The 27,642-nt window shown below is 36.7% G+C and overlaps 1 protein-coding gene and 1 non-coding gene across 2 annotated transcripts; one reads left to right on the top strand and one right to left on the bottom strand.

Moving 5' to 3' along the window:
* Positions 1–293: 293 nt before the first annotated feature.
* Positions 294–25,826, bottom strand: LOC149833889 (protein ACTIVITY OF BC1 COMPLEX KINASE 8, chloroplastic-like). Its single transcript, XM_090011088.1, has 20 exons — positions 25,237–25,826; positions 23,092–23,227; positions 20,657–20,823; positions 18,766–18,886; positions 18,553–18,653; positions 11,200–11,298; positions 6,511–6,621; positions 6,346–6,425; positions 6,117–6,186; positions 4,754–4,827; positions 4,558–4,627; positions 2,867–2,955; positions 2,658–2,782; positions 2,442–2,522; positions 2,291–2,351; positions 2,117–2,171; positions 1,925–2,023; positions 1,566–1,655; positions 866–925; positions 294–772 (listed from the first exon to the last, which is right to left on the bottom strand). The coding sequence occupies exons 1-20, from the start codon at positions 25,678–25,680 to the stop codon at positions 656–658; spliced, it is 2,250 nt and encodes a 749-aa protein (XP_089867214.1). The 5' UTR covers positions 25,681–25,826; the 3' UTR covers positions 294–655.
* Positions 19,376–19,499, top strand: LOC149833890 (U6atac minor spliceosomal RNA). Its single transcript, XR_016432908.1, has one exon. It is a non-coding gene; the product is annotated as a U6atac minor spliceosomal RNA (small nuclear RNA).
* Positions 25,827–27,642: the final 1,816 nt, after the last annotated feature.

The raw sequence follows: 27,642 nt of genomic DNA, 5'->3' as shown, positions 1-27,642 counted from the left end.
ATCTCTGTGTTCATGCGTGCATTAGTGATTTCTTTCCTCCAATATGTTGCTGTTATGAAAAAACATAAAACTTTTCACCACTCCAGTATATTGCTGTTCCAGTATTTGACGATTAGCTTGTGGTAGCAATTTTGCAGCTAGCATCAAATATAACTCACCTCAACCATTCATTCAGTTAACACCCTTGATCTTCTGAAAGAGAGATTAAGCATGTTTTTGTTAAAAGATGAATATCAATATCAACTGTAATTTAGAGATGCCAAATGGTCACGTCTTTGAGGCATAAGATCTGAATGCAAAACTGACTCTTCCTGCATAATTTTACATGGTATATTTCTATATTATGTTATCAATATCTGTTACAGATTGCACCTGAACTCAAGAATAGCATCGTGCGATAACAAGTTAGCCTATTCTTTACAGGCTATCTTACAAAAACCATGGCACCAAAGAATGAGCGACTGCGAGACATGAAAAATACAGTCACCGTGCAGCATAAACTATGGATACGTTGATCTGCAGTAGCTGGGCATATGTGGTAGTGGCATAGTGAGATTGCTGCCTCTTAGTCTGAAATTTCGAAGCTGAAGCATGTTCCGCAGTAGGTGGATCATGGAACACAATCCTTTCCGGTGATCTGTCAGTTTCTTATTGTTTATGCAGTTCCTGTTATCAATGCTTCTTGTTGATCCAACTTTTTTACCTTCAGAATTCCAAAAAGAACTTGCATACCAAAAAATGCACACAACGTATATGCGGTCATAGCAGGAAGCTAACAAAAAGAAGAGTACCAGAATTAGTAAAAGGCAGCCATGCATTAGACCTTTAACAAAGAATAATTTCATAAAACTTCAATTTTCATTACCCTGATGGCATTAAGATGTAAGATTGTTGCAAGGTTTATAAGGCTTCCTGCAGCTACGGCCTGAGAACGTTTCAAGTAAAAGCTTCTATCAGTAAAGGGAATCCGATCTTGTAAACTAAATTCTTAACAGATACATAGGTGAAAATAGCACAAGAAATTAATAAAATCTACACCTAAATCTATGTAAAGACGAGGTACCATTGAAAAATCAGATATTGGTCATCGAATTGTGACTAAGAACTAAATCAATGAAGGAATCTAGAGCAAGACTACCCAAACATACATAGAAAAAGGACACAGTTCTCCATCTCATAAAATGGGGTATTTTATTGAAATTCAGTTAAATAAGGCAATCTTTCATCAACTTGCTCCAATAGCTCGACTGGTTTCAGTTTCCAAATGAGCTGTAAGCAACTTCAGCTTGTCTTGTCTTGGCTTGGTGTCAGCCCTACCTAAGGTCTTACTAAAATATCAGAAAAAGAAAGTTTTAATGGTTGGTTTCCTCACAATAGTTAAAATAATACAATTGCAGTCTGAAAGTGTTCACATAAAAAATGAGTTTTAACATGGAATATACTACTACGACACATCTTAATAAGTAGAATAAATTTGTTGGAAATTAAAAGAATGTTATTGTTACCACTTTTTTTTAGCCAGTGCCCAATGCTTACTGTAGTAAGAAAAGAAAGATTACACTCACGTTGCCAACTGTCCTTTGAACAGCTGAAACTCTTTTGAATGCTCTCTCAGACTCCAAAGCTCTCACACGGAGTTTTAGATCACCTTGCTCCTGCAAATAAATTCTCAAGAAATTATTCTTCATTTTTTCTTTTGTTGAAATTCTAATAGGTGCCAATCGAGGACTTCTAAGAATGTCATCAAGCTTGGTACATCAAATGAATCAACATGATATGGTTGCATCCCCTAAAAGGATAACCATAAAGAGCAAAAGATTTGCAAATGAGAATCAGATGAAACAAGAAGCTAATCTATTCCTACATGAGCATTGTCACTATAAAAGACTGAACCACATAAAGTATAGAATGCTGTGTCAAATACCAAGCGTTGAATGATTTCAGCAAGCTTTTCAACTCTGTCAGCCTGCCTAAATAAGTTATAGAAGGCACGGGATTGTCGTTCCCATCTCTTCTTTAGATCCTGCAATTTCAATATATTGTTACTTTTTGAATTAAACTGATAGAAGCATCAAATAAATTTAAAGATCCATTAAGAAAATTTAATGTTTCTTGCCTTCATAACAACTTCAAAACCAGCCTCACGGAACCTAAGGAGCTCCATAGCATAACTAGTTGATACGACAGTAATGGCATGAGGTCAGATTATTATTATTATCATACGACTAACACAGAACTTCCTCAACCTCTAAATTGTAAGACCTAAAAAACAATCATACACCATACTCACGGTTTTGCAATCTCGGTGATGTCAAATTGAGGATCAAGACCTTTCCCTATTCCATCCAGTACTGCAACACAAGCAAACACTTTAGGCTCTATGGTCATACAAATCCAGAAGTAGGTATAGAAAATAAATCTAGAAGGTTTAATATCGGCACCTGAAAATGCTCTAACAACAAATGTGAAAGTAGCCGGAAAACGAAAAGGTTGATCAGCAGCAATTGCCAATAGATCCTCTCCTACAAACACAACACAACAAAGCTTAACTTGATTCCACCTTAAGACTTGGATGTGAAAGCTTGATGGTGGCACCTATCCTATTATGTTTTAATCTCATTTAGTCAGATTGGATCCATTAAAAAATCTTGCTATACCAATAGCAGCAAGACGCTGCTTCTTCTTTTGTATTCTTTCTTCCTTGGACAAGGGCTTATTAAATCCCGTATCAGCCATGTCCATCTCCCTCTCTTTCCTTTGAGCTGCAAGGCGTTCTTCAAAACTGTACAACATGTATTAAACACAAATGGGGAGGGAAAACAGAGCATAATAAACCATGTGTTTAGAACTTTAGATCTTAAATCACCTATTAAGGAAAAACAGTGCTGTTCTTCGAACGGCTGTCATATCACCAGTTGGCACAAGAACACCCATCTGGATCATGGCTTGAAGCACCTGCAAAGATTGCCAGAAGAAGCTAAAATATGCCATGAAATTTTAAATAAAAAAACTGCTGCTTGAGGTTTTAACAAGTTTAAAAACCATCATAAATAGCAGTGCCTCAAACATACAGTCTATGTCACAGGAACATGCTATTTTGGCTGTGTTACTGTTCACATGAACAGACACATGAGGACACGCTGATTCTAACACAGATTCATATTGCCATTATTTTAATATTTTATCACTTTTCAAGAATATTTCAATACATTTTAAAATGTTAAAATATCAAACAATAGCTTTTATTTATTAAAAACTTAAAATAAAATCTGTGTCCTTGAGTCCCATTTTTTAAAACATTTTCAAACTTGCAAGTTGCAACCTGCATCCCATGTCCTTGTGCCCGCAAATCTTCCTGACATAGCATCCAGTAGATAGTTTCCCCTTTTCCCTTTCTTTAGATCTGAAATAGTTGTGTTAAAAGCCATTTTTTACAACTGGAATTCTGGAATTACTAAATTTGACCAAGAAAAAAATGTGGTTCAAATTTCAAAGTTTTCCATGAAGAAACAAAAAGCAAAAGTCTGTGGTCCTTTAACATTCTACTCATGGATGCTTCTAAGTTGTTTCCAATCAAAATGTATTACAGTTCAGTAGTTCAGCGAATAAATGATCAAGTACTGGAAATCACAGATAAGCTCAAATATGTAGCAGTAGAAAATTAAACTTTCTTGCTTATATTCCAAAATAAAACCAGAGAGTTTTCAAAGTTGACCCAGGATTGTTTTGGTTTGCTTCTAACTTTTAAGAGACCTAAAAATGACATAAAAAATACTTTTATTTACAATGCCACTTAGATTTTCCCCATTGGATTAGGGCTATCTACATGGAATTTGGGAAGTAGCACTCATTAAATGGGTGCAACATGCTATGGGAATAAATACAAACAGGTAATCCCTTATTTGTAAGTATATATATATATACACATACTCTTATCCTAACTTCAAGGGGGGAAAGATAGAGTTGAATTATTCCTTTTCTCTCATGCATTTTTCTTTTGTATGTTTTTGTTCCTTTTTCACTGCAGTTAGAAGCCTTTCCTTTAAGAACATGAAAAATATAAACCTGATATGTAAGATTCAGCAGCCCTAATCATACTGCTTGCTAAGAAAGTCAATTTTAGTTTCTTTCTAAAGTTTTGAAGATTTGATTTGGACCTTCCGCCAGGAGGGGCAGTTTTGGTATGTGTGCGAGGGAAACACAGCACAATATACATAAATTCCCTCAGAAACAACAAAAAAGACTTTCCTTATGCAATACAAAATAGAAAGAGAAAAACAACAATAAAAATAAAGGAACCAGTGCCCACTGAGTACATTATATACTAAGATGAAACACAGTTGGTCTTGAATGATGCCAAAACATGCTGTCAATTGATGTAGATCCTTAAACTTGATTGAATAAATTTTCTTGTTGCACATAACACTTTGAAATTTAGTGAACTATTAATTACATGAAATACCCTTATGATAACTAATTACTACAAATTTCTGTTTGAAACAACATGGTATGTAGGACTTGGTTGTTCTTTCCCATCAAGAAGATGAAAGGTGCTACCTTATCTGGATCTTTCTCGTACACTCCATAGAAAGCCTCAAGCAAACCCTCCCTAATGTTTGGGCTAATGCTGCACACATTGTAAATCATGTATAGAACTATAGTCAATTCCAAACTCCAGAAGTAGAAAAAGAAACAGAAAAGCTATAGTCAATTCCAAATTCCAGGAAAATTCAACACCGAAACCACAAACTACCTTCCCATCATTCCAAAATCATAGAAGATGAGTCTTCCACCATTTACATCATCTACAGCAATATTCCCAGGATGCTGAAAACCAAAAGGAAACATTCTGGGATGTCAAAGAGAATGAAACTGTGTGTACACTGGTTGTACATTCATGCTCTTGAGTCTTGAAAACCAAAAATAATAGCAGTTGCTATGATAACAACAATTTAAGCAGAATTTAGCGAACATGTTTCTCTTCCTACGTCCTCCTGTCCAATCTCAAACAATTTAACCCTTTAAGGGATTCTGTTATAATTGTCAAAAACTTTTCCATCTATGAAGAATCTTATAGGTTCCTATTTTAATGTGAAAAACAGGTAGATCCACACCAACACAACCCTTACGTATGAATTCATCTTAATTAGCAAGAGAATTCTTGCTCTAGGAAAAATAATGAACAGTCTAATTGAAAGAAATCTGCAACTGCAAACATTTACAGTGCTAACATGAAGTATTCCACTCCTTTTAAGTTACAATGTACATAATGATCATTCTAAGTTGTGGAAATGCTATTCATGCTTCCATGCTAAAAGCATTTCACAATGTAGAGTAGACTTTTAGAAATTTTTGCTTATCTATCTCCATTAAGTGCAGAGTGAACTTCTAGGAACATTTGCTTACCTATCTCCATTTCACTGTGTATAGAGAACTAAAAAAATTGATCTTATTTTCAAGTGTGACCAACCTCCCATCTACCTAGAAGAAACTAGTTGAACTTGAAATGCATTTGTGGCATTTTTTCTCACAGAGCCACCCACTTTTACCAAGAAAACAAGCCACAGAATTATCTCAAAGACACATGATAACTGCACATCGAAAATAAACCTCAAGACTGCATAGAAAACATTATCACATAGAAAAATCAAGCGAAATAATTATCCATGTCACATTGTATTGATCATATCAAGCAAAAGATGCAGTACGAAGAACAAGAATACATTTTCAGTTGGAGCACACCTAAATGATGCTAAACTAGTTCCCAACTTTCTTTGCATTAACATCAAACAGGCCACTTCAAGATCGTTCCAGCAAAGGACTTGATTCAACTGCTGCACATTCCTTTAAATATACTCTTGCTAATTTAATCAATAATTGAGATGAACTATGTTTGGACATTGGAGAAAACCTATGGGTTGAGTCATGGTTACAATATGAAGCAGATCTACATAAAATGTAAACTAGTTTTCAACTATGCCTTCATTAACGTCAAGTAGGATGCTTCAATGTCACTCCAAAACAGGGCTTCATTCAACTGCTGCATAGATTCCTCTACATTCAACTAACAATTAAGCAAACCAAACTCAGAGTAAATTCTAGTTTGAGTCACTCACAGGATCAGCATGAAAAAATCCATGGGAAAGGATCTGTTCCAAGTAAGATTCAACAGCATATCGACCCAACCTGCAGAAGAAGCAACGGCTCCATCAAGCATTCTATGTTTAATAAAAAACAATGTCCTGGTTTATATTGAAAAAAATTCCTAGTCTATATTTGTCAAGAGCACAAGTCATCTAAGTTAAGATCCAACTTCAGAAGAATGAAGTAAAAAATAATTCTTACCTTTGTCGATCAACACCCAACTGATCTAAGGCTGCTATCCTATTTATTTTTATCCCAGGAATGTATTCCATCGTCAGCACCTGCGGAAACATGGCTTATCAGGTTAACGAGGAGAAAGAATGTCCACTGTAGGAATTAAAAAGTGACAATCACAAAGCAATGAACCTGTGGGGTAGTGTAATCCCAACAAATTTTTGGAACTTTTACATAATCCATATTTTTAAAGTTTTCAGCAAATTTTTCTGCATTAGCAGCCTCTTTGGAATAATCAATCTCCTGCATTGACATTTGAGTCTCATAAAATGCAGCTCTCAGAAGCCCTAATAAAGCACAAAAGATAAACAAAAAAATAGAGAATGATAATGATTTTATTCATATCACAGGAATAGTTTAATAAATTGACCGATGACAAACTATGAAATACAAATCTTAAATTCTAGAACAGTCAGTATAACCAACAATGCTTGGAAGTTGAGTTCATATTTCATGAGCATTGGTCTCAATCATTTCCAACATATGTCCATCTAATAGATAACTTCATTCAACCTATGTCACACGGATACTCCATTTTGACTCCCGTTCCATGTCCCCTTATACATTAGTTACATTGAAAACTTCATAAAAAATAGCTGTATCCCCGTATGTTCAGCCCTATCTATGTGACATAGCATTCAACATTTGATCTATAATATGCTTCCCAAGAAATGGATTGCCATGAATGATGGCTAGTAGCTGTAATTTTTTTCAGCAAGATTTTCTGCGATGAGAGATAAATGTCCTTTAGTTAGTTGAAAGTGTTATATAAAACCAATAGTAAAATCATACATACTCTTGTAACATAAGAAAGGATCACTCATTAAACATTGTAGACACAAAAAAATTGTTGCTCTCTGAGCAAAATACGACAACGAAAACCAACAATATTTAAAATACATGAAGGTAATGCTTCACTGATTTGTATGGGTTAAACAATAATATTTATATAAACAAAAGCAACTGGATGCAGTCTGCTGCTACTGTTAGAAAAAACAGTTGAGTTTACAATTTTTTTTACCTCAGTAAAAAATGGATGTATATAAGTTTCGCTTAAAGGAAAGCATGTCTTTTCATAAGAATATGCAAAAAAAGTTTCTCTTAAGCAATGAGCAGTGGGTCAAGATACAGAGAAAAAGACAATTAAGAAGGGTTCTTTAACTATCACACTAGCAGCAAACAAGTTCAAAATAAAGAACTCTAGCTTAAGTGAAAAAAAATGACAGTATAAAAAGGTGCAATATGAAAAATCTTAATAAAGAAAATGGTGACAGGGAGCAATGTAATGGAGCATTTTATGCAAGCTTTTCTCATAAAGTTCATATCAATGTTAATATTTGATGTATTTTCGTTATATACATATACATACATATATATGTATGTATATACATATAATACTTGTATGTATATACTGTTGGATTTGGCTCAAAACTATTCCTAAGTTTCCTATGCATTTTTCCTATTTCCCTAAGTTTATGAGTTTCTTGTCTTTCCTACAAGTTTAGTCCCATATTGAAAGTTATAGAAACTTTTATTGTCCTTAAAGGGCAAGGCCCTCAAGGGCATTAGATCTTGGACTTGTGCATCTCTTTATTCTTGAATCTTGGATCTTGACCTTGGACCTTAGATCTTAGATTTGGACTTTTGGCTCGGTTTTGGACTTATCTTTTTACTACTTGAGATAGATTTAATACCCAAGTTTAAAACTGACCTTTGACCAAGACTTAAAATTGTCATTGATTTTGCATTGAATCCTCTTTGGATCTTCCTGGACCTTATCCGGATCCATTGGACCAAATCCAAAGTCTAAAACCAACCTTTGACCAAGCCTAAAAACTGTCATTGACTTTGCATTGAATCTTTGGATCTTCCTGAACCTTATCTATTGCATGGGGCTTTAATAGTCTTATCGGTCCACCAGCCACACCTGGATTTGACTGTTGACCTTTAACCTGGTCTTGGATGAACTTGACCTTTCCAGGGTTATTTTGGACACTACTTGTACCCATTTGGTCCTTTTTTGGCACCCTTTTTGGGCTAGCTGTTTGGGCACTTATGGCTGGCCTTTTGGCTAGCCTATGCCCATTATAGCTGACCATTTGGACCCATTAAAGGTCTCTTTATGGCCTTTATGGGTGACTTGGGGCTAATATAAACCCCAGCTCTGTCCCATTTTTCTCATCCTTCAGCTCTCTCTCTCAAGCTCTCTTCTCTCCTCTCTCTCTCTCCTCTTTCAGAGTTCCTTTTTAGATCCATATTCGGTTGCAATTCAGATTCATCCTTAAGATCCAAATCTGGTTGCAGTTTGGAACCATACCTGCTTACAGTCTGGATTTATGCCCGTTTGAATATAGGATTGATACCCACATCTGAACCCAGGATCCATACCCAAATTGAGCTTGGATCTTCCTTATTAAATTGTACTGTTAAGATATGCATAATATATGCATATATATATATGATATTAACATATATATATATATATATATATATATATATATATATATATATATATATATATATATATTAATATGTATGCTTTATTTTCTCATTGTAATAGGCAAATACTCATTAGGGGTATTTTTGTCTTTTTACAAGTTGGTAATAGGTTGTGCCCATTAGGGTCACAACCATCTTTTATTTCATTTGTGTACAAAGTAGGACTTTAGGTTGTTCTTGATGGCATCTATGTAAAATGTACATAGAGTCGTTGGGACCTCCCCAATGGCTTTATTTCTAGCCGTTGGAGAGTGTCCCAACGGCCCTCTAAGGCTTTGGTTGTGTATAAATAGGGGGATTCTCCCTCTTGTAAACTCAATGCTTCTCTTAAGCATTTATGCTCAATAAAGATGAATATTTTTTATGTTTTTCTATTTAGTTCTTTAATGTTTTATATGCACGTAGTGTTTGTATTGTTGCCCTTTGTTTGGCTATTGTGTTGTCCTACAGTGGACTTATGCTTATGCACATTGTGATCTTGTAAGCCCTTAGTGGCATTGGTTTGTGCTTATGCACTTTTGTGATTGCGGTCCAGTAAGCTCTTAGTGGCATTGTTTTTGTATTTTCTGCTATTTCATTACATTCATATCCTAATCAAGAGGTTGTTCAAAGTGGTTTGTGTCGAGGTTATCAGTCTCACCCAGTACAGGGCATGGACCGATTTTTCACAAAAAGGCGAAAGCTCAGTTGTATCTTGAGAGCATAGTTGCACGACTACCCATTGCACCGAGGACTTTATTCTAAGTGGGGCAACTTTCGCTTGAAAGATAGTGCGTGTACACGCGTGCTTCCGAGCATACCTAGTTCAAGTTTAGTTGCCTGACCCACTAAGTTAAAGCATAATTTCCAACATAAACATATATATATCCTTTGTACATATATTATATAATATATATAATGTATATTATAATATATATTAAATCTTGTTGTAGTTTTTTGAAACTAGCTATTGGCTACTAGCTGTTAGGCATGTCTAACAACTAGTATGCCCTCTCTTTTGTCCTCTTCATGTAAAGTATGCTTATATATATATATATATATATATATATATATATATATATATATATATATATATATATATATATATATATATATATATATATACACACACGTGAAGAAACTGCCCCCAGGATCAAAGACCTAGCCCGTACTTAGGATCACTGTCCTGGCAGCATAAAACTCCATGGGCTTAAAACTTGCCCCGAGGGAGTCTCCACGCTTCGGCTTGTGCAAGGAATGACACCCATGGGATTGTAAAGTATGCTTGTTAAAGGCATTTTATGAATGAAAATTACTATTTTTTGTGTTGTTCTCTCTTGAATTCTCTCTTGTGTCTGTGCCTCAGTACCTTTGTTATTTGCCTTTAGTGGCTTATGTATTTGGAGTGTTTATCAACCCACAGATTCAACATGGAGTGTTTCTTCCATATCCTCCATTGCAACTCACACACGCATACGCATATACACACATACACGTGTGTGCATCTTCATCTATTGAGCTTGTTTATTAGTTACCTCTCTCTAATGAGTAACATTATCCAAAAATATGTATGTAGGCAAACAGAAGGGGATAATTAGAAATTTTCCCTATCAAGAGTTGCTAACTATAAAAAGCAATCCACCCTATGTCACAGGGATTCGGCTAGCAGGGTGCCGCACCTGCGTCGACACGACTCGATGCGGGTGCGGAACTGGGTGCGGTCAACGCACCCAGGGTCATTTTGGTCCAATTCTCGGACTTAAAAAAAATTTGCCAAGAAATTTTTTTTTGCCCTATATGTCACAGGGATTCTCCAACTAGGTGCCGCACCCGCACCCGATGCGGTCAACCTGACCTTGGGTGCAGTCAACGCACCCAGGGTCATTTATGTCCAACTTTTGGACTTTATATATATATATATATATATATAATTTTTTTTTTGTCGCACCCCCGCACCCGCACCCATGTGACATAGAATCCACCAATTGTTGAAAATATGAGTGAGAGGGAAAATTCTATTTATAATTATACTAATTAAAAAAAAAACTCAAAACAAAGATCATTTCCCCCCTCTCTCTTTGGCAACTGGAGAAACCTACAAGCCCTTCGCTTGGGTGTGCAAAATATCTAGTTTATGAAAAAGACAATTACTTGATTTTTTCTCTTCTATTTATGTACTGTATGCCTGTTACAGAAGCCTTGCCACCCACCTGGATAAGTACTAATTAACAAACTTTTGAGAATCAGAAGAAAAAAGATGAGAGACAAGCGGATATATTAGTATATACTAGTTGAAGTCCTTTGGTCTTGACATAATCCACGGGCACAGAAAACCAACAAAACCTGATATAGAACGCTTGCACACTCATCGTAGATGGCAACCCAGTCTCTTTTTGCACCATCTGATTTGGGATCAATCTTCTGTAGATATTCAGAAATGACCTGATCATAGATAACATGAACACAGAAAACAAGTGAATCAGCAGAGAACAGAGTGCAAGTCAAAGTGGTGTAAAGTGCTATGACTAAAATGCACAAATCATTATGCACCTTTAATAAATAGCATGCCATCAAAGTGTGATGCCATCATAAAACAGGAATAAATAACAGCAAGGAAAAAAATGTCTGCTTATTTTGCAAAACAAGTATAACAAAATATATGGCATTGATATTAAAGTATTCCAGAATCTGCATTTAACTAACATCAAAATATGTCTACGCTGACACTGAAACATCAGGAGAAGCTATGATATTGAATGCATGCATATAGGTGATCAACATGACCAAAATTTGAAAATTGATACTAAACAGTATATTAATCATCGCATAACTTTCAAATGTATCTCAGCTTTGATCTTGGCTCGAGGCATGGAGATGAGAGGGAGACACTGATATAAAGTTTGGAGAAGGTGGTTACTTCAAAACTGGTAGGAGAGTTGGTTGCAATGTGATGATTGTTAAATTATGTAATCAAACTTGTAATTTCGTATATATATTTTATATATATAAGGTAATACATATACATATATATAATATATGTATATGTATTTACCAATTATATATATAAAATATATATAGTCATAGTAAGGGTAGTTTAGGAATTTTACACATTCTTTTTCGAGAATATGTTTTTTTGTATTTTCTTTTTTTCCTTTTTCTTTATTTATTTTTTCTTTTGCATTTAATGCATTGTACATGCATTGGGAGGGGCCCAACCCACTAGTCGTTGGACCCCTCCAACGGTCACATTTGTGACCGTTGGAGGGGCTCCAGCGACTATGTGGAGCCCCTCCCAAGGCCTCCTCCAAAGCCCTATTTATATGGGCAGCTGCTCTTGTATTTCTTCAAGGGATTTGGGATTATAGCCCAACCTCTTTAGTGTTTATGAAACTTATGGGTGCAAGTGCACATTTGTGATTCGGTGTGTTGTGTTTGTTGTGCACAAGTGTTCTTGGGTGTGTATGTTCACACATTTATTCTCAAGGTTGTTGCGTTATCAACTAAAGTATCTTGTTGAAGATACTTTTACATGGTATCAAAGCCTCGTTGAAGAAGAAGAATTGTGACTCGCCTTCTTTTGCATTCCTCGGGAAGCGTGCCTTCAAGTTTTTTGAAATCAAAGAGGATCATCTTCTTCGAGCAATATTTTAGGAGCTTCTTTTGTCAAGAAAGACGCAAAAAGTAATTAAGGTACATACTATCTCTTGCATTCTTTCCTCTCTAATGGGCGAAAAAGACTCCCATTTCTCTCTTGGGTTTAAGCTTAATGGCTCAAACTATCATGTTTGGGCCGGTAATATGGAAGCCCATATTAAAGGAAAGGGGCTTTGGGGTTACGTTTATGGATCCATACCGGAACTGGAACCCAAAATTACAATTGTTGAAGGAGGGGATATTAAGATCCTTGAAGGGGATGAAAGACAAAAGGCCCTTGAAGAGTATTCTAAGAAACATGATGATTGAGAAATGAAGAACTTCAAGATCTTATCTTGGATTTTCTCATCCGTTGAGAGCAAGATAAATGCCAACATCATCAAATTTAAAAGGGCTTCCGAAGCTTGGGTATATCTTGAGAAAATGTACACCTCAAGAGATCTATCCCACAAGTACTTTCTCCAAAAGAGGGCTTTGACTCTCCAACAAAATGACATGACCATTCGGGAGTACTTTGCCGAATTATCCTCTATTTGGGACGAGCTCGCAATCCTTGAACCTAAATGGAGTGGTGAGGCAATCTAATTAAGGCACAAACAACTTGAAGAAGACCGGTTCTTCAATTTTTTAAATGGCCTTAGACCCGAATTTGAACAAGTTCGGTCCTCTCTTCTCTCCGCCTTCACATCCCCCTCACTCGAAGATGTTATCACCAAGCTAAGTGGTGAAGAAACCCGTATGGGGATTGGCAAAAATAATCCTAGCATTCTTGTTACTTCCTCTACTCAAGAAGATGGTGAAATGGCTAATGCCGTGTCAAGACCGGGAAATAACATGAGGACCTATAGACCTCCTCATTTCAAGAATCAAGGTCAAGGAGGAAATGATCGGTATGGCAAAAGAGACTATAGCAAAGTAACTTGCTATCATTGTAAAGAACCCGGACATATCAAACCCTTGTATCCTAAATGGAAGAAATTGATTGCAACGGCTATGGCATCTCAAGTTGAAGAGCGACCCTCTTTATCAAGTGAGTCTCTTTCTCTTCAACAAATCGTGGAAGCCCTACAACCTCTTCTCAAGGGAGGTACTTCCGGAGCCGCTATGTCATCCTCTTCCCCCGGTAAGACATCTTGGCTTTTAGATTCCAGGGCATCCTTTCACATGACCCCTAGTTATTGCACTCTTTCAAATTTTTCTAAAAATGCTTTTCCATCCTTTGTATCAACCGCGGACGGTACATCTCTTGAGATTAAAGGAATAGGTAATTTTGAAAAACAAGACTTCTTTGTTCCAAAAATTCGTTTTATCCCAAACCTTAACCTAAATCTTCTTTCCGTTTCCCAACTCTCGGACCATGGTTGCGATATAAAATTTTCTTCTAATAAATGTTGGATACAAGATCGCCAGTCCGGGAGATTGATTGGGGAAGGCTCTAGAAGAGAAGATCTCTACTACGTAGATTTTCTTCAAGTTCCCAAGAGTCAATTTTGCAACGTCGTCCAAAACAAAGACATTCATGTATGGCATAAGAGATTGGGTCATCCCAATATTGTTAAAATCTCGTATTTGCCTTTTGTTAAACATCTTTGTAAAAGTGACTTTTTGTGTAATGAATGCATTCTTGGGAAAATGAAATGTTTGCCCTTTCCTCAAAGATCCATGTTTACGACAAAACCATTTGAAATTGTCCATTCCGATGTATGGGGACCGGCTCCGGTAATGTCAAAAGGAGGTTTTTCATATTATGTGATCTTTGTGGATGACTATACTAGGTTTTGTTGGATCTATTTCCTTAAACATAAACATGAAGTTTTTTCAACCTTTAAAAGTTTTCACATGATGATTTCAAATCAATTCAATGGATGTTTAAAAATCTTTAGGTCTGACTCTGGAGGAGAATACCTCTCAAATGAATTTAAGAGTTATCTTGAAAATTTTGGAATTCTTCACCAAAAATCATGTCCGAAAACCCCTCAACAAAATGGGTTAGCCGAACGAAAACACAGGCACATCATTGAAACAACTAGGACTTTGCTCATTTCTCAAAACATTCCAAAAAATCTTTGGGCTGAGGCAGCTCTTACCTCTGTCTATCTCATAAACCGACTTCCATCGAAAAATTTAAACAAAATTTCTCCCTTTGAAAAATTGTATGATAAGGAACCTGATTATAGCAGGTTAAGGGTCTTTGGGTGTAAGTGTTTTGTTCTTACTGATAAGAATGACAAACTTTCTCCAAAAGCCATTCCTTGTGCCTTTCTTGGCTATTCTGAAACCCAAAAGGGGTTTCGTTGTTATGATATCAAAAGTGATAAATTGTATGTTTCCAGAAACGTGAGTTTTTTGGAAAATGTTAGTGGATTTGAACGTTGTGACCCCCATAATGAAAATATGGATTATTCTTTTTTATTTGATTTACTGAATAAGGACGATGATACTAGTGATAATGAGTCAGATCAAGGTAACCCAAATGAACTTGAAACCGAGGAAAACATCTCTTTGTCTCCTTCGTCACATCAACCTATTGAATTACCTAGAGACCCTATCACCTACTCTCATAGAGATCAAAACAACTTTAGGAGTGCTCTTGACAGATATAATGATGCCAGTCCCAGTGCCTCTTAGAATGAAGTAATCCCTCGTAGAACTGAGAGAAGTAGAAGGCCTCCTTCTAGGTTCATTTCCTATGACTCTTTCTCACCAAGATATAGAGCCTGCCTTAGTGTCATCCACTCTTATATAGAACCTAGAAATTTTGAAGAAGCACGTAAATGCCCTGAATGGATTAATGCCATGGACAATGAACTTGAGGCTCTGAGAAGAGCCAAAACCTGGGAATTCCAAAATCTTCCTAAAGGCAAAAAAACAATAGGGTGCAAATGGGTTTTCAAAGTAAAAACTAAAAGTGATGGATCCCTTGAAAGGTTTAAAGCTCGCTTGGTAGCAAAAGGATATAGTCAAGAATATGGTATTGACTATGAAGAAACTTTTGCTCCTGTAGCTCGTATGGTCACTGTTCGATGTCTTATAACCGTTGTCTCTATCAACAAATGGAACATCTATCAAATGGATGTGAAAAATGCCTTTTTAAATGGCGATTTAAGCGAAGAAGTCTACATGGATGCTCCTCCTGGAATGGAGACTCCTAAGGGAAAGGTGCTTCGTCTTCAGAAAGCACTCTATGGCCTAAAACAAGCTCCCAAGGCTTGGTATGATAGATTTAACTCTGTTATGATTGAGAATGGTTTTTCCTCTTGTTTTACTGACACTGCTCTATTTGTTAGAAAATCCAATGCAGGGATTGTAATTTTACTTCTGTATGTTGATGACATGCTCATCACTGGGAGTGATTCTAACGGGGTTAAAAGTATAAAATCTATCTTAAAAGATAAATTTGAAATGTCTGACTTGGGTTTTTTAACTTATTTTTTGGGAATTGAAGTGGCATACTCTCTTAGAGGATATTTCTTATCTCAAACTAAGCTTGCTTCTGAGATCATTGACAGGTCAGGTATTACAGATGAGAAGCTGTGTGAAACTCCTGCAGTAGTAGGAGCAAAGATGAAAATTGATGATGGAGTTCCCCTGTTGGATCCTACACCCTACAGACAGCTTGTAGGATCTCTGATGTATCTGAGTATTACCAGACCAGATATATCCCATGCAGTCCATACTGCAAGTCAGTTTCAGCATGCGCCTACATCCGTTCACATGAGTGCCATCTTACGGGTCGTAAGATACATAAAGGGTACTCTAAATAAGGGAGTTTTTCTGTCCTCTTCCTCTGACTTAAAATTGATTGTTTATACTGACTCAGATTGGGGAGGTGACCCAAATAACCGTCACTCCACCACTGGTTTTTGTGTGTTCTTAGGAGACTCACTAATTTCGTGGAGATGCAAGAAGCAACAAAAGGTGTCGCTCTTCTCAACTGAAGCTGAATATCGTGCCATGGCCACTACTACCATGGAGATTGTTTGGATTCACCAACTGCTAGAAGACATGGGGATCAAAATTGAAGGACCCACCAAGCTATGCTGCGACAACAAAAGTGCAATCTACATTGCAAAGAACCACACCTTTCATGAGCGGACAAAACACATCGAAATGGACTGTCACTATGTTCGTGAAGCATATCTCCGAGGAGTTATCGATCTTCCTTATGTCACGTCCGAATATCAGTTGGCAGATTTCTTTACTAAAGCCCTGTGCGCTCCGCGGTTCAACTTCCTTCTTGGCAAACTATCGGTCATCTTGCCCTAAGTTTGAGGGGGGGGTGTTAAATTATGTAATCAAACTTGTAATTTCGTATATATATTTTATATATATAAGGTAATACATATACATATATATAATATATGTATATGTATTTACCAATTATATATATAAAATATATATAGTCATAGTAAGGGTAGTTTAGGAATTTTACACATTCTTTTTCGAGAATATGTTTTTTTGTATTTTCTTTTTTTCCTTTTTCTTTATTTATTTTTTCTTTTGCATTTAATGCATTGTACATGCATTGGGAGGGGCCCAACCCACTAGTCGTTGGACCCCTCCAACGGTCACATTTGTGACCGTTGGAGGGTCTCCAACGACTATGTGGAGCCCCTCCCAAGGCCTCCTCCAAAGCCCTATTTATATGGGCAGCTCCTCTTGTATTTCTTCAAGGGATTTGGGATTATAGCCCAACCTCTTTAGTGTTTATGAAACTTATGGGTGCAAGTGCACATTTGTGATTCGGTGTGTTGTGTTTGTTGTGCACAACTGTTCTTGGGTGTGTATGTTCACACATTTATTCTCAAGGTTGTTGCGTTATCAACTAAAGTATCTTGTTGAAGATAGTTTTACAATGATATGATCTTCGAAGGAAATCCAAATGGCTTATCTGCATCCAGCTTTTGGTGCAGAGGGATCTCCTTCTGTGCGCCAGATTAAATGGCCACAGTCAGACCTGTCTTGGCTGGGTCATAGAGGTACATGCTCAACTAGATTTAATCTTTTAATCTAAGGATTCACACTTTTTCTGTTTTGGCCTGAGGCTAAGGTATATGTATCTTAGCTTTGACAGCAGAAAGTCACTTAATTATTAATGAAATGGTCATTGTATCTTATGGAATTAGACAGATACATGATGTTGGAGCTCATATTTCATGTTGTTGTGCAAGAGTCCCTCACTATAGGCAAAGTGTTACACAGCCTGATACAGTTCCAATAGCCCAATCAACGTTATCAAAATTAATACCTCTGCTTAGTACCATAGTTTGGAGTCTGGACTCTGCAATTATATAAGAATTTGCTTCTTTTGGTCTTTTCTCCAAAGAACATCACTCATGTTCTTCATTTAACAAGAAGTTGAATTGAACACATGTATTTGCTAATTTGGTTCTTAACAGGACTACTGCATACATTGAAGCAACCTTCTGTGGAGAACTATTATAAGGTACCACAAGCAGCAAATGCTATCTGTAAGAAGATAATACTTTGCAGACCTCAGGTATAGGCTTTGTGGATTTTTATTTAGAAGATATACTTGTGTCCATGCAGTGTGTCTGTAACATGCAGTTGTAAGGTTCAACCAGAATATTCACTTTAGTTTCCAAATTTTATTCCGCCTCTCACATAGAAACTATCAAGCGAGATAAATGTTCATGTGTGGCTTTCATTACCACAAATATTTTGCTATGGCACCATACAATGAATGACTTAAAAGAGTTCATATAGCTGTAAGGAGTAACACTTAGGATAGCCATTCAAGTACATGGAATACTGTTGCACCACAACATAGTAAAATAATTATCCTTACAAAGTAAAGAAAACATGCAACAGTTTTTATACTGCCATCATTTTCCCTTAATATTGTGAAGTTTATACCTATTGCTTTTCTTATAATGAAAAAAAATGCTTTATATTATTGATTATCAAAACAATGATTAAAATGATAAATGTAACATGCCCTGTAATTAAGAACAAACAAGTATCAATACGAAAAATCTAAGAATAGAACTGAACATACAGGAAGGAGTTGGATATACAAACCCTCAAGTTCTTCAGATCAATATCAAACAAATCCTTAAGGCCAGGTCTTTGTACTTTAACAACAAGTTCTTGGCCTCTAAGCCTTGCACGGTGCACCTGACCTGAGTATTACAAATTTAGTATTTGAAAATTGTATGCATGCTACAGCGTAACAAAAGCCCTAGAATGAATAACTTAAAGCATTCAAAAAGACTTGAAGAAACTCTAACACACCAAGACTTGCAGCAGCAATTGGTTCATAGTCAAACTTATCAAATAGAGTATCAACAGTTCCCCCAAGTTCCTCTTGAATGATGGATACTGCAATTTCTGATGGGAAAGGAGGTACTTGATCCTGAAATCATACAGGAAAGAAATTTCTTAATATCAGCAGCAACGTTCAACACAAATCAAGTTCAACAATTATGTTATTCTACTGCTTTCAGTTGAAAGAATCAAAGTTAGCTATGAGGTAAATTAGGAAAGGAAGCACATAATACAAAGGGTTAATCATGATAATAGAAATGGAACTGTGCATGTATTGGTAAGCTACTCAAAATATAACGTGATGACCTTTCTGTTCAACCATATTTTATGAAAAAATGTGACATCGTTAGCACATCATCCACAATAACCAACTAGCGACTTATTTATGATTGAAGAATAGCACCATATCTAGAATTTCATGGCCTTGAATTGCCTTCTGCTTTCATGTTTTACTACATTATGAATCCAGTCATTTCATCATTTATCATTAGCATATGCTTAAAATATGAATAACTGAAACTTTTATTGTTTTCAAGATGTTCTCAATTGCAAATTTTATGCTAACTTGAAGCAGATTGTGTTCATTGAAAAGAGAGATGATTTGGCATCTTCCCTGACACGGACAGGAACAACCTTATGTCTTCCTGTTGTCACACACAGTTAAGGCTAACCCACTCCAATGGATCTTTACCCAACTTTTTCCCATTTACAAAAGTAAAAAAAATAAAAAAAGAAGGGAAACAAAAGGAAATTTTGAAGCAGATTGATGTTGACAAGAAGTGGTCACTAAAGCATTAAGATAGTTTATAGCCATTTCAGCATTTTCTCTTGTTCTTGGTAAGTGAGCCGAACAAACCAAACAGAGGGTGTTCAAGCTTGGTTTGTTCTTATGGTGAATCGAGTTCATGGCGAGCCCAAGCTAAACAAGCTGAGTTCAAGCTGGCTAGTTCACAAAAAAGTGATTTTTTCAAAGCTGAAAGCATATAATTTGGACTCTAACCAACTGAACTAAGATCAAACTGAATCATTTTACAAAATAATACATTGTTTCAAGGTTGTAAGCAACAGGATTTGAACTCCAAACTTATTGCTTGTAATCCAAACACTTCAACAATCTACATTTTATGATATAAAATTTATGTAAAATTTACTAGTTAATGAACCTAAATGCATTGAGCAAAGCCAAACACTTGTTGTTTGTGTTTGACTTGCCAAGCCTATTTCACGAGTTTGAATGAACTCTTTACAAGCTGAACAGGAGCCGAACCACGAGCAGATCATCTCGTTTCCCAGACCTACTTGAGAAACCACATATTGTGAACAGTGCTAGCTCACGACCAATAATGCAAAAAATTATCATCTCATTTTTGTAACTAACCCCACAAATCTTGGATGAGACTAGAAAGAAAGCAATAAAGGCTTTTGTCCCTGGACAAGTTCCCTATGCGTAGCTAATGAATCCACTCAACGGTTTTCTCAGTAATGGTTACTGGTTATCACATTTATGCATACTCTATTACCTTCCATCAACTTCAAATATTTATGATCTAAAGTTAACATGTTAGCAGACTACAGACATAAATCACTGTCTGGATTTATATTATGGTTTTGACTAGTTTGTTAATGAACTAGGAAAGACAACTCAACTAATGCATATTGGGACGGCAATAAGCAAAAGTATGATATATGTGTCATATGGACTTGACCATTCTGTTTCTCCTTTGAGTTTACAAAGCTAAAATCTGAAATGCCTAATATAAAAGTTGTCATTTAGTTAATCATTTGAAAAAAAGAAGCACAAAAAACATGGCTATAAATGATCAACTGTATATTATCACGACTTCTTTTGCATTCTGACCTGAAGTTCTGATAATTGATCAACATATTCTTGGGGGAGAATGTCAACCCTTGTAGAGAACTGTTGTCCAATTTTGATAAATGTAGGTCCTAATCTTAAGATGCTTTCCTTCAACCACTTGGCCAGAGCTTTCCGCCTTTGAACTACTTTTTCTTCAGTCATTCCACCTGCATAAGGAATTTCTTGGTTACAATAGCTATATTCATAAGGGGAGGTTGACTAACAGATGGCACTGCAGCTACCAGACTAGAACTTTGGCTCTTAACATAAAATGAAGGTATGAATATCTGTGGACAAGGGAATATATTTTTGGCTAAGTAAACAACTTGGCAGTTCTTGCATCAAGAACCTACAGTTACTACTAAGGGTATGTTTGGTTGCATCTCATGTGTTTTGAAGTCATATGATTTCAGATCACACATTCCACCATGTGATTTGGAATAACATGAGATTCACTTCAAACGTGATTTCAAATCATATTTGTTTCTCATTTGCATGAGATTCAAAATCACATGTTTGGTTAGCTGTGCAAACGAGATTCATTCTCTCATTTGCATGAGATTTCAAATCACATTTGAATGCAACCAAACATACCCTAACAACAAAGCAACACCAATTTAAACTGGAATGACTTGTTGAATCTGGATTCCATGACTTAGCAGATAAATCTGGTCCCTGGTCTGGCCCATGGTTTGACATCAAGAATCAAGTTGGTCAAACAAGTAAAATTGACCCAACTGATCCATAGAGAATGATTTACTTGTAAGTCAGGAATTATTTATTACAGCTTCCAACTTTAGGCCATTTTAATAAAGGTTTAAGCTTTCAAAATTAAAGAGCAGCGATACATTGACAAAGAAAAGGTCAAGCATACATTGTTGGCTAAGTCACACGGACTCGCCTAGGGAGGCGCCACACCCGAGTCGACACGCCCCGACACAGGTGCGGGCACGGGTGCGGCTTCGGACACGAGCCGGACTCGGTCAACGAGTCGAGGCCGAGTCTGTCCTCGTTTTGGACTCGGTCAACGTTGACTGAGTCCAAAAATGTCTATTTTTAGGGCAAAAAAAATGATCTTTATATATATATATATATACACATATAGCATGAGTCTCAAACATAATCTCAGGAAAAAAAATCCGGGGGGCGCTGCCCCTCCTGGACCCCCTCCCGCTGACCGGCACACACTGGATATATATATATATATATATATATATATATATATATATATATATATATATATATTTATTTATTTATTTATTTATTTTTAAATATATATATATATATACACATATATATATAGCCGTGTCCCCGTGTCCAAAACTTTTGAAATTGCGCCGCACCCGCACCCATGTGGCATAGATTGTTGGGCTGCCACTTGTAAAAGAACAGAGAAACTTTTGGTATCAACACAAAAGATGGCAGGAAAAAACTGATAGAACATTACACATGGCAGCAAACAGCTGTCACACCATATATTTTCAAACTCAACTTCTTGGCAGGAAGTCGTAAAAAACTAGAAAAACAATTATACCATGCTGAAGGGATTTTATAGGTAAAGCACCACAGATTGCCAAAAGCATGTGCCCTTAATACTCGGGAATCAACTCATTGGTCCGACTTAACAACCTACCAAAGACACTCTACAAGAATGATCCAATATTCCTTGATATTTTCATTCAAGCTCCACGAATTTGTGGTATGATTTAAATTACAAATCATCAATTCTATTTCTATTGGTCAACAGAATTCTATGCTTCTTTCACCAAAAGAACTTAAAGTTTTTAATAATTTATTGGATTCTTCTGTTTTGTCCATATTCAACTTTTTTTATTCCACAACCGAACAGCATGGTCTATCTAATTCAAGCTACTTTTTCCCCTTGGAGGCATGGTTAGTATGTGAAGGTCTCATCATTTTCACAGCATCTGCTTCACATCTAATTTATGAAAGTAACAGTATAAAATAGTGCCACAGAAGACCAGGTCCTATTTCTCATATTTACACCATTTAATCATCATGGAGAAAAATAAATAAAGCTCTTAAATTTCATTTGAATTAATCAATTGTTTCCTTGACAATATACTTGAATATTTTAATCATTCATACTTCTTAAGATGCTCACTGATACAGCAAAAGCATATCCCCCAACAACCCTGAGAACCTCTCTCACTTTAGAGGACAATGTCAGCATTCACTAAGAATATTTGCTTTCTATAAGCTGCAGATATCAAATAATACCAGTCACTAAATAACAAACACAATGTACTGTATGGCCTGTGTGGCATGTCATCTGCTTTTCTTGTCCCCTAAGCAACAAAATGTGTGATTCTCAAGCCCCAATTAAAGCATATATAGATGAAAAAATAGCTAACAAATATAACCTTTTCTCTAGACATTTGAAAAGCTAAAGGTGCAAGCAAGAAGTAAATAACCTCTGTAAGTGAACTTCTGCTTATTGAGCCAAACTTTGAACAGAAATGTAAAAACAAATCCCCATACTTCCAAAGTCCTTTGAATTGTTGAATAGGTTTTAAACCTATTCCATCGACCGCCTGGAGCAACAGAAACCTGCAGGTGCCAATGAAGCACAATATAAAAAAGAACGTCCAACTACACATTAACAAGCAACAGAAAATTCAATTGTATTATTTTGTAATTTACGGCATATATAGCTAGGCATGTTTACCTGTCTTACAATGAAAACAACAGTTGTATAATTTATGAACACAAGCATTGATTGAAAGAGTGTCACCGATATTTTGAAAAATATTGTGATAATGTCAGTGTTATCAAGTCAGTCGATATTATCAGCAATATATCATGATGTTTTCAAGATATCTCCAATACTCAAAATATCATGATAATATCACAGTATTTTTGGTAAAAAAAAAACTCACATTTTTATATTTTAAGCATAGATTTTCTATTTTTTCTTTTCTTTTCTTTTATATTTTAAAACCTTTTAAAACTTGTTTCTTTATCTTTTTGAAGGAAAAATCATGCAAGACTATTATCTCATGTTTTTCAATATTTTTAAACTCCTGAGATTTTTCTGAGAAAAGCCAACTTTTGAAAACCTCTCTGAGAAAAACCCTTACCGAGAAAATACCTTGAACGATATAGGTGATTATGATTGAAAGACAGCCTAGCAGTCAAACTGCCATATTCGTTCCTCCACATTGCTGGCAAACCATTTTCAACCAATGGATTATGAGCACATAACCATAGAATGATAGAATACGATTTTTTCATGTTAAACCAGAGATGTACAATTTCATCTCAGTTAAGGATTATGGGAAAATAGTGGATCAGAAAGAGATCTGTAGACTATCCAAGGATATGGAATACCGCTGCCATTGATTAGGTTAAGATGCGACCTGAAACAACTCACTAAGTGCACTCCATGATCTATGTCAGACGGCAAAAAAGTAGGGCAGCACAGAGTTCCAGTTGGTTGTACACAAGTTGGACCAGCAAGAGGAAACCATCAGTAAGGTTAATACTGGCATCAATGCAGGTAACAGCAAGGACATTTCCCTCACTAACAACATATGGCACAGAAATAATAATTAACTATTACTTTAGTTGAGACTATAATCACTAAAAGACAGGCAAAGTCACAGCTCTTTTCAATGCATGCACTCCATTGCTTATCTAGGCTTATGGAGTGACAGTTTAGTGCATGCACTAGGTAGATGAGCAGAAGCTTAGTGATTAAGCCGAATACACTTAGGTCACATAGACTTTCTGAAAAACCAAAAATTCTATATGACAAGTATTTCATACAGGATCAAATGGAGATTGGTTGCCAGTGAAGGTTAGAAATATTGTGTGCAGATAGTGCAGCAAGGTGCAAAGCCAGATGATAAAATAAGTACAGAAACCATCTAGAATGGATGTGTGTATTCAACCCGCACAAACACAACTTAAGTATTGTATACTTTTGTCCTAGATTACATATGCAGATAGTCCTTCCAAATAAAATTCACCACAACAGATTACATATCCATAAGTATTTATTCAATGTTTAAGGCAAAGAAGGCACGATTTCAGCAAAACTTGTTTTTAGATGCTTGGACAGCATATGAATGATTCAAATCAGAAGATATCTCATAGCTGGACCAGATGAGACAATTGGAGGAAGAAACAGAGGACGGTGGAAAAGGAAACACAAGATCACAATGACAGATTCTATCATGAAAACAAGAATGATACACGGAACAGAAGTGGCCGCATTGATGAATCTTACCACTATCCATTTAATATTATCATTGTTTCAGATTGTTTCCAGACATATTTTCTTTATTTTGGTTGACACCACCATAGTCTTCTAATGATAAAATCAACATACCCAATAAAACAAACTGAAGCTAGTGGTTCAAAATTAAGAACAACATCGTTTTGGAACTTAACAGAATCGTGTAAGAATTGGAAGTCATCGGCTTCTCTTCTACTTTCACAGATAAAACTAGTAGGTTCACTGAGGAAACATAACATGCACAGAAAGTAAGCAGAGTGAAATGGAAATAAAGAGAAGAAGAAAGGAACCGATTCGAGACGGAAACAACGGTTCCCACCTCTAGTTTCTCAGTGCCGGCACGCTTAAACCAGACCTCCTCCTGCCCAATCTCCTCGACGGTCTTCTTCTGAGTTTCTCCCTTCGCCTCCACCGGAGCCGTCTTTGTGGCAGCCCCATTTTCGACGGTGTACTTCACCAGAGCACCATTTACCGCTCCGCTCACCGACCCATTCACGATGGCGCTTCTGTTGGAGTCCAACTTGAGGCTGCCGTTCGATCTCCCGACCATCCCACCATAGCTATAGGCGATCCCGTTCCCATTAGAAACGTAGGAATCCACCTCATTCTCCTCCAAAACGACCGTCTTCTCTTCAGAAACCGCCTGGGAGAGTGCCCTTCGGCGTCTAATAGCAACGGGGAGTCTCATAGCTCGGCGTTGCGGCGGCCGGAAGAGAAGGGTTTCTGGAAGAGGAGGACAAGGTGTCCATATGGTGGTCGACATTTTTATGGGGAATTGGGGAGTGGACTGCCGATTCTACAAGCAGAACAATGGTGGTAGCACTCTCAATGAGCAGAGAGAGAGGCAGTTCAGCACTCAGCAGGGGGAGTGGGAGTGAGTGGCAAGTGTTGCACCAACTCAGCACACCTATAGAGATAGAGAGAGACTGAGAGGCATAGAGAGGGTAAAGCATACAGCCTTTTGGATTCTGATTGGTCCAGAGCTGCTTTGTAGAGTTTTGATTGGCCACGTTTTGAGGATGGTAGGACCCGCGACTTCTTGTGGTGGGTAGGGATGCAGGGTTTTAAGCCACTCATGGGATAGAGCCAGACGTGGGCTCAACGTTGGTCACTCTTGCTTCATTTTTTTTGGATAGTTAGGACGCTGGTAAACGGGCTGAGCAAACCAAAGGATATTCAAGTTAGTCTCATTTTTAGGGCAAGTTTGGAAGTGAGAAACAGTCTCATAGGAAAAGAAAATTTTACATATGAGAAGTTATGATCTTTTGTGTCACATAAGAAAATTATGTTAGAAAAATATGATAAATGCGATAATACTGTATACCCACTTGTTAAAAAAAATGTTTCTTGAGACACCCACAAACAATTGGTGGGCAACAACCCCTTTCCTCTCCATTGTCTTAATTGGTGGGCAGCAACATCCATCGTAAATGGCAGGGAAGATTCAATGATGGTCTCCATAAGTTCAACCTATAATTCATCATTGATAGAGTTGGAACAATTCACGGAGAAGAGGGGCTCACTAAAGAAGATACAATGGCAGTTTTAATACATGGAACGTGTAACTGAAGAACCTAAGATGAGCAGTAGCAAAATGGACTGTTATTGCTACACACACAGAGGGAGAGAGAGAGAGAGAGATGAAAATGGAGGAAGGCAGTAGCGTGGCAGCTAACAGAGTGAGATACTTTGAGGGTGAGGGGTTGCCATAATGCAAAAAAAAAGTTTTGATAGGAAAAATGCCTCCACCCCCTTGGGTGGAAGAATTGAAGAATTTTTCCTATAAAAAATGTGAGGTTTTAGAAAAACTTTCCTTTCAAAAATTTTCTCATTTGAAATACATGGGAAAGTTTCAATATTTTCTTTCCTACTTTTAACTTTTCTTATTATTTTTCTGCTTCCAAACGTGCCCTTATGATGAGCAGGGACAAACTAGACTTCACGGAGAGCCCAAGTTAAACTGTCAAGGGAACTGATCCAAATCAATCCAAGGCTCAAGATCCAAAAATAGAAAGCAAAAGCAAAAGTACCAAAATGATTTCAAACATGGCAATTTCGCCCATGCTTCCAGCTACAGAGGCCCTTAGAATCATGCATTGAAATCTCATTCAATCTTTTGTATTGATATAACTTTATCATGGAAAGTGTAACAGTCATATGTATACGTAAATGAAACAAACTTTCCCTCTAGACCAAAATACCTTGAGTTGTTGCATGGTATCACAGCTCCATTATGAAAAATATGGAGTCTTCTCAATCAAACAACCAAAAAGGCCAGCCAAACCCATTTGCTCTCTCACTAAACGATGCCTCGTGCTTACCTCTCCTTCCTGCTCCCACTACCCTACAGCATTTTCTAGCCGCCAAACCGACTTCTAACAACTGTCTATTGTGGGAGTCCAAATTTATTCTGCTTTTAATCTCCTTGAATCATGCATTGAAGTCTCGTCCAAACTTTTGTATTACCTGTCTCTTACTGCTGTAACTTTATCATGTAAAGTGTTACAATTTGGTGCATCAACAGGTCTGGTTTACCTGTACGCGACCCGTACCAAACCCTATAGGGTCTGGATATGGTGACAAATAAGAAGACCAGGGTTCAAACCCGAAGGTCTGATTAATACATGGATCCGGATATAGTTTGTGAAATTTTATACCAGACCTAGGCCCGACCCAAGTTCCGATTAAGACCCTCAATTTTACAATGTAAAAATAATAAAAAATA

This window comes from Nuphar pumila, chromosome 6, assembly GCF_984573655.1.
Source record: "Nuphar pumila chromosome 6, dmNupPumi1.hap1.1, whole genome shotgun sequence".
NCBI lineage: Eukaryota > Viridiplantae > Streptophyta > Magnoliopsida > Nymphaeales > Nymphaeaceae > Nuphar > Nuphar pumila.
This window is presented reverse-complemented; position numbering and strand designations above follow the sequence as displayed.